Below are 8,928 nucleotides of genomic sequence, written 5' to 3'. Positions count from 1 at the left end.
ACCCAATTCGGTAGCAAGGATCTGATCTGCTTCAAATAGTTTTCCAAAAACAAGGTCAAAATTGGAGACTCCAACGTTTTCTAGAAACGCGTTCCTCATTTCTGGGTCACAACGGACCTTGAAAAAAGTTGCACAATCGTGAAGGAGCAAGGAATTTATTGGAGCCAACAATTTACAGTAAAACACAACTAATCTAAGCGCATCTCGATTTTAGTTTATTTGGTGCATTTTTAGAACTTTCTAGTGTTTAATTGGTATAGACTTAGAATTAAGTCACAATATTTTTACAACAGCCTATATATAAATACAATATAGGAGTCTCTGTAAAAAAAAAATAACCATCCTAGATGTCCTCTAGCTCCTAAAATCGAATTTACTAGGCAAAATACCGAATCAATCTCTTCAATAATTTAAACTATATTTTTTTTTTTGAAATTTGGTGTGCTAGCTTCCAAGGATATCTATAATCACAGTAAAGAATTATTTTTATTCCATTCAATGTTTTAATTTATAATCTTCAATAAAACAATCTTTTACTATGTTTGAAGGATCTCTTTGCATGTTGTTTGAATTGTGAAATTGATTGAACATTAGTCAAATTAGAGTAGTTTATAAACTTTCTATTTCTACCAAAATTAAAAAATCAATCAACAATAAAATCATTTAAATTGATTAAAGGGTTTTAATTTATTAAAACCATATTCTTAGACCCTTATTCGATGACAAGGGCTCAAGAACGTGTATAATATTATATAATATTTGAATTAGGTGTTTAAACTCCTAAAAAAATCTTTTAGATCAAAATAAAATAAAAAATATTAAAGTTATTTTCATGATTTCCTTTAATTTTTTGAATTATTGATTTTGGCTATATAGATGTGACACTACAACATAAAAGACTAACGACGACGTTTAAAAAAATCTATGTCAACCTTTAAAAGCGTCGCAAAAATGTTACCGACACTTATACTTGCGTCGCCGAAAGTAGGGTGGGCGCAAGTTGTAACAACGCTTATTTAAGCGTCGGTACTACTAATTTAAGGGTTGCTGAAAGGGAGACGTTTAACGACGCTTATTTAAACGTTGGTAACAATATTTTAAACGTCGCCAAAGTCTAGTTTATTTTAAAAATTCTTTTAAAATGATATTTTAATATTTCATTTTTATATAAATTAAATTATTGAATAAAAACAATATCTGAAAGATAATAAAAAGAACATTAATTAATGTTATTACATATAATTCTATTTATTTAAATAAAATACATTAAATTTCAAATAAATAATTTCATTGAGATGAAAATAACTTTACTAATCACACTTTCATCTATCCTTTGGCGATTTGGTATCCTTTGGCGATTTGGTATCCTTAGGCGATTTTGGTATCCTTAGGCGATTTGGTATCCTTAGGCGATTTGAGTGCCGATATAGTTGCCTCAGCTTCTATTAATGCATCAACAATTCCCTCAATTTTCTTTTCTCAACTTCTATTAATGTATTCACAATTCTCATTTTCAAATCAAATGAGTAAACAACAAATACTGACAATGGTTTCAACACTTATATTAAAAAAAACAAAGTGACAAACAAAGTTGCATGCATTCCTTTTTGCACCACAAATGCTATAACAAATGCTGGCAAATGGTTCAATGGTTTCAACTGTAACAAAGGCCATTTTCATGTCTGATGAGTACACAACCAAAAAATACTTAACAAACAAGATTCAGTCATTAATCTGGTCCAGAAATTTGTGGCCGAGAACATAAGGTATCAAATGCTAACAGACATTTGACTATGCACAACTATGAGATACCTCTGAAAATGTTGGTACAATCAACAAATAAAATGCAGAAAAAGGCAAAGAGATGGTAAATTAATAATTAGACCCTACTAAGTATTATTTAATTTCCAAAGAGTTATTCAATAAAAAAGAATGAGAAAAGCAATTTCACATTAACCAAAGACTTAACTAACATAATAAATAAGATCACCTTTATGTGGATATACTACCAGTACCCAATCTTTCTTCATCTGTTGATGTACCCACTCCTGCCATCCAATCTTCAAATAAAAGGTGGATGAGTTGATTATTCAGTAATTCCACTACTAGACCACACAACATAAACTATATAGTATAAAAAAAAAACCTAAAAGCCTTAACTTCACACAACTATACTAGGATTACAATGTAACAACATCTGGTTTGCAAAGTAGCCTCAAAAGCATAATAATCATGTTACTGAGCAGTATGAACAAGAGAAGATACTTACAAAGAGGAAGAGATACTCATTAGGATACACTTTCAAGAGGACTGAATTTTCAAAATGAAAGGTGATAAAAGGAAAATCATCATCCACACTGCAATAAGTATAAAATGTAATAGCTATCTTTAACCTGATATTGAATATGTAAATAAGTTTCAACAAAACCTTAAATAAGAGAATGACCAAGCTTCAACTGAATTTCCAAAAAACGAATAAAACAAACAGCTATGATGATATTATTAAATAGCATCATCCTTACAAAAGTATTCAAAGTATTTGGCCAAAGAAAACAAACTTTAATAAAACAATATTTATTTTTAAGCACATAAATGCGTAAACGATACCAACTTTCTCACGAGGAGCTACATTCCTTCCAGGGTGTTGAAAGCATGTATACTGCTCATGAAGGGTTTGTAACTTTATATCAGGCTGCTAGAGAATCTGATAGAAACAAAAAGAATGTCAGGTAAAATCAAGATTATTAATTGTTTTCTGCTAAAAAAACTAAGATTTAATGAGTCTAATGAAACAACAGTTGGAACAATGGATTAGCTCACCTTCTTCACTAATGCCTGGTATATAGCATCTAGAATGTAAGCCAAAGTTGTACCACTGTCAATTATTGTCTCTTTATAGTCTCCAGCATGTGATACATTTGTTGTTAGATTAAGAAATTCAGACCCAACTTGAACTGCTGTCATATTGACATTGTAATGTGGCCTAAACTTTATGTCACAGCTAGTTAATCAACGTTCATCAATATCAAAATTAAAGTTAAAATGCAAGAGATGTTTATGAAATTCAAATAGATGATAACATGTTTATGAAATTCAAATATGTTGACCTTTGGCTGCACAACATGCCCAATTGAAAAAATACCTCCGCCATTTACACCATCCAAACAATGTGCGAAAATCTTTTTCACTGTCCCAGAAGCAGCAAGTTGGGATATAAAGGAATAATTTGATTTTCCAAAACCAACTATTCCATCAAGAGCATGTTCAAACGAATCTAGATCGCCAGATTGACTCGCACCACATATAGCATGAACATCAAATTAAGTCAAAAAGCAATGTAAACACACTCTATAGTATTAACATAGGAGAAAAACAAAACCTCAAATATTACTACAACTCAAGTTACTAAACCAATACTTTAGATATCAGCCAATCATTACTATCCTTAAGAGTAACCGTTACGATTGTAAACATATTTGATCACCTAATAGAAAATCATTTGGTTCAAACCCATGAAACATACACATCACCATTAAATTTTGTATTCTGGTCAGTTTTGACAAGTCTATTTTTCATATTTATTATTGATAAAACAATGAGATTAGAAAGCTTTATCGTATCATTCGTATGTATGTGGGAAAGATCACTTCAAGAAGGGACATCTACCACATCTGTAGCATAGTAGCATGAATGAAAACATGGATATAGGTATGAGCATACCCAAATATAAAACTTTGGTTTGCTGTCATAGTTTGCAGATCTCCTGATACACCATAATATTAGACAAGATCTTTCATAAAGTAGCCAAGACTATAACTTCCATCTCCATAAACCTCAGTATATAAACAAGTCACATTAGCCGCACAGTCAGGTGTTCCAATACAAAATTGAGAATCACAGAAAACATTTCTCCCAGTGAGAGAATTCTTAAGATCGGTGGAATCTGCCAATAAATGAATATTAAGAAGAAAAAAAAACATAATTTGAAAATCAAACAAAAACATGATTAAAAAATTATACAGAAGACAATATCAAGGTTTGGTGAAGCATATAAAGAGAGGTAAACATGTGTCGTACACCATGGTCACCATAAAGTTCAAACAACTATTCTTTAGTATTAAAATCTTCTTGTTATGGACTAAAACATATTTTGTTGGTCAGCATAAAGGAGATGACTCATTTGGTAATAGTTGGTCATCATTTTTCTGGACTAAAACACAACCCTTAGAATACTCAAATTAAGAAGTAACAATCTTGGCCCTCAACCCATACACAAACAATGTTTCAAGCATCAAAGTATATTTATAGAAATCAGTTTAATATTAGCAGCTTAAGAAAGAATACAAGTAAAATCAATGATTTCAGATAGAACCTAATAAGTTCAAGCAATAAAATGGTGTTCTAAATATCATTAAGATTCTAAAAAGAAACCTTTATCTTTAGCCCTAGAAACATTTTTAGTATCAAAATGAAATCTCGATAAATAGATAAGATAGATATCAACATCACTAGCTTTAAAATTAAATATATCTATTTCTTGGAGTGAAAGCAAGTACTTCCATATCAACAATCTTCTTCAAAAAGTAAAGATAAAATGCATAAATTTGTAAGGGTGTTAGTAGATAGAATAAAAACTTTACAAAATTTTCAAACATCAACGATAAATAACCTTACTGTAATTCCTAAATTTGGAATCAACTTTACTGTAGTTTTTTTCCTTGATTCATTCATATGTATAACCTGTAAATAAAGATTGAAATTTTGAGACAATAAAAGCTCCCAATTAGTGCAAAAACCAATATTCTCTGAAAATATATAAGGACAAAAACACTAAGGGTGTGTTTGATGAGGGTGAAATTGGAATTGGAATTGGAGGGGTCAATTCTAATACAGGTGTTTGTTTGAAGAATTAAATTTAGGAATTGGATTTGGAATTTAAATTCTGATGGAATTATAAACCATGTATTTATTAGCTTTTGAATTCCAGTCAAATTAGATAAGAATTCTAATTCCAACCAAACAGATCATACCAATTTCCTTCACCTCTCTCTCTCTCTCCTTCCCCATTTTTAGCCGTAACACATTTCTCATTTCCTTTCACCTTTCTATCTCTTCTTCCCTATTTTCCCATTTTCCAGTATCATTTTCCCCATTTTCCCGATCTATCTTCTTTCTCTTCTATTATGTAACGGGAGACGACGGGCGGTGACAAGCGGCGACGGGCGACAATCTCTCACTGGCAGCGACGGGCGACGATTCCTCACTAGCGGCGACGATCTCTCACTGGCTTCAAGGTACCTCCATATATCTCTTCAACGCCCATGGGAAACACTTTCTATTTTTTTTTTGTTTCTGGATCTGAATGCGATTAGATATTCTTTTCGTTGAGAATATTATCCTTTCTGAAATACACAAATCATATGAAAAAGTTATTTGATCTTAATGATAGAATCCTGGTATTTTGCAATAGAGTTTGAGTGATGTAATGTATTTGTGAATAGCAGTAGACCCTTTGTTTTTATATGTGATTCTTTTCGTGGCTATTTATAGGGCATATGATAAGATTAGATTATGTAGAATATGATAAGTGTTAGTTTGATAAATATGTTGGTTAATATCTAGTAAGATTATGAATATTTATTAGGATTTGGATGTCTAAGATTGATTCTAAATTCATTTCTGATTTTTCTGCTTTAAAGTTTAAATTTATGTAATCTTAGTTTTTAAGTAGAATAGATTTAATAACTGAAGATTAGGATCATAAGATGAAATCAGGTTGAAATGAGAAATATTGAAATCTAAGTTGTGACAATTCAGGTTTGAGGCTAATAAGTTAATGTTGAATTTAGGATGAGTTAGTATTTTAATCTCACATTGAGTAGTTTAATGTTGACACATACTCAATATCTTTTTGGTCGCCATATTACAATAGTGGATTGGTCGTCATTAATTGCAATTGTGAATGAAACATATGGTACATATAAACCTGATTTAATTTTATTTATTTTGCAGAACGTGGTATCTTATTAATGGATGATAACAATTTAGTATAAGTAAAAAAAAAGATTACTTCTTGATGTGATAACTCAAACCACTATTGCAATTGTGGATTGGTTACAAAAACAACCTGTACCAAGAGTCCCACGATATGACACTGAGGAAAATAATGCATTAAGAAAAATATTGTTAAAAAGATTATATGGAGAAAAAGACAAGACTTGTTTTGACTTATTACGATTCACAAAACACAGTTTCACTTTGTTTTGTGAATTGTTGCATGAAAAGGGTTTATAAGATAATAGCAATGTGACGGTTGAAGAATCTGTAGCCATGTTCTTACTTGTACTAGGACATGGAGTAAAACTTCGAGTACTTGGAGGTATCTATATTCGTTCATTAGAGACAATTAGTAGGTGCTTTCATGAAGTACTACGCTTGGTTCTCAGTTTAAGTAAGGATTTTATAAGATTACCTAATCAAGTTGAGAATGTTGATGAGAATGATCATAAATGGAGATGGTTCAAGGTTAGTATCAAAATTATGTTTGACATATATTTGTAGATTATTTTAGAAATTATATAGTTTAATTTTTATTTTTTAGGATTGCCTTGGAGCTTTGGATGGAACACATGTTGAGATGACTATTCCACTTAAGGATCAAGGTAAATATTGAAATAGGAAACAACAAATAACAACTAATGTTTTGGGAGTATGTGATAGAAAGATTTTGAAATTTCTTTATGTTCTTCATGGATGGGAAGGTTCATCATAAAATTCAAAAGTTTTACGAAGTGCATTAGTGAGAGAAAGGGATCCATTTCTTATGCCGAATGGTATTGTTTTTTAAATTTTATTTATATTAGTAGCATTAAGAAGACTAATAAATTTGAATTTTATTTAGGAAATTATTATCTAGTTGATGCTGGATATGCAAATACTCCAGGATTTTTAGCTCCTTATCGTTCTACTCGTTATCACATAAATGAATGGTCAAGTCATGGTAATCGTCCTTATAACTATAAGAAATTATTTAATTACCTACGACACTCTTTAGCAAGAAATTCACTAGAGAGAACATTTGGATTGCTGAAAAAACGATGGACAGTACTTCGTCAACCATCATTTTTTGGTACTAATACACAGGTGAATTTTTATAACATAATTATAAGAATTGGTCATATTATTTCCTTGACATAGATACACAAATATTTGTCTCAATAATTAATTTACTTGAATGACAGGTTCTTATTATTAATGCTGGTTGTGTTCTTCATAACTACATTCGTGAAATTGCAAGTAAATTGGATTATCCATTGTTGCACGAGGTTGATTGTGATTTGGCACAACAATCAAATGAAGTATTTGATGCGGACTATGAAGATGTCATAACAAATGTACAAGGTGGTAGTCAATGGACAAATTTTAGGGATGATATGGCAAGGGAGATGTATAGTCAATATCATGTTAGGAGAGGTAGAACTTAATTACATGTTTTTAGTGATTTTAGTTTATGTTAATCTAGTATAATTGTGGTGATGTGTATCTTCTTTTATCAATATAAAATCTTTGTTGGTGTATTTTCTAATCAATATTATATTTTTACTCTATATTTTGAAAAGATAAGGAGAATGAAGACTAAATCGTATCTCAAATGGACATCAATGATGAATAATGTGCTAACAAATGTATTGCTTGAGCAACATAATTTGGGAAATCATCCTCCTAATGGATGGAAATCTATTGCATATGCTGTTGCGGTTAGTGCATTACACAATCAATGTAATATTAATGTTAGTAGGGAAAATATACAATCGCGACTTAAGATTTGGGATAAACATTATGTTGTTATAAGTGCTATGCTTGGTACGAGTGGATTTGGATGGGATGAGGATAGAAAAGTGGTGAAAGTGGATAGTGAAGAAGTTTGGACAACTTATGTTAAGGTATATTAATTTATGTTGCTAGAATTCTTATTTTAAGATAACACTTTTATATATATTTTTGTGACTTGTTTATAGGCACACCCAGATGCGAGTCATTATAGAAGTAAAATTGTTGAGAATTAGGAAGATTTGTCAATTATTTGTGGACAAGATAAAGCTAATGGAAGTGGAGCTGAAACGACTGATGAAGGCGCAAGAGCTATGTTTGAAGATATAGAGAGTTGTTCAAAATTAAGTAAAAAATCAACTAGTGTAGAACGACCTTCTAAAAGAACTCGTCATAATGATATGGCCACTGCAATATCCAAGATGACTGACGTGATTGGTAAGGCATACAATGTTGAAAAGAGAAGTGCTCAACAAGTTTTTGATGAACTATCAAAAATTTCAGACTTAGAGGAGACACAATTTCTACAAGCTGTTGATGTACCCATAACAAACGAGAGGAAGTACGAAGTGTTTCTAACAATCCCTGAGCGTATGAAGCGTTCATGGATTTTGTTACAAATAAAGAAGTGATCACCAAGTTAAGAGATTTCCAATTTCTTATTTTGTGGGCTTTTAACGTGTTTCTTTTGTTATTAAGACTGTTTTTATCTTATATATGGGTCAAGATACTTGAAACTTATTGCATACAAAATTATAAACTTTTCTATGTTACTTTGATTTCTATCAAAATATTATTATAACTTGTTTGATGTTATGCTATTTTTTAGTAAAAAAATTGTCTTGCTGAAAATTGGTTTAAATAAGTTGTTTTTTTTTTTGTTAGAATTTTGTTTAAAATTATTGATATAAAGTTACTTTTAATTATTTGTCAAAATAATATTCTCAAAATAATTTCTTCCAAACAAAATAATTGGAATTGATTTACAATTCTATCATTTCCCCAAACATAGGAATTTGAATTGAATTACAATTCTATCATTTTCCCAAACATAGGAATTGGAATTGGAATTCAATGTCAATTCTCATGGAATTGGAA

The 8,928-nt window shown here is 30.5% G+C and overlaps 1 protein-coding gene and 1 pseudogene across 1 annotated transcript; one reads left to right on the top strand and one right to left on the bottom strand.

Annotated features, from left to right (window-relative positions):
• Positions 1 to 1,992: 1,992 nt before the first annotated feature.
• LOC124939121 lies at positions 1,993 to 3,962 on the bottom strand (annotated as a pseudogene).
• A 3,702-nt stretch (positions 3,963 to 7,664) lies between these two features.
• LOC124939119 lies at positions 7,665 to 8,462 on the top strand. The gene is made up of 2 exons (XM_047479630.1): positions 7,665 to 7,943; positions 8,067 to 8,462. Exons 1-2 carry the CDS (start codon positions 7,665 to 7,667, stop codon positions 8,460 to 8,462), a joined length of 675 nt encoding a protein of 224 aa, XP_047335586.1.
• Positions 8,463 to 8,928: the final 466 nt, after the last annotated feature.

The sequence above is a fragment of the Impatiens glandulifera genome, chromosome 5 (genome assembly GCF_907164915.1).
Source record: "Impatiens glandulifera chromosome 5, dImpGla2.1, whole genome shotgun sequence".
NCBI classification, from domain to species: Eukaryota; Viridiplantae; Streptophyta; class Magnoliopsida; order Ericales; family Balsaminaceae; genus Impatiens; species Impatiens glandulifera.
This window is presented reverse-complemented; position numbering and strand designations above follow the sequence as displayed.

Bases quoted from the DNA above. Each gene is read 5' to 3' on its own strand.
- LOC124939119 (XM_047479630.1), top strand. From the start codon at position 7,665: ATGAATAATGTGCTAACAAATGTATTGCTTGAGCAACATAATTTGGGA. The intron at 7,944-8,066 runs GTATATTAATTT...GTTGAGAATTAG, and splicing joins TTTGGACAACTTATGTTAAG to GAAGATTTGTCAATTATTTG.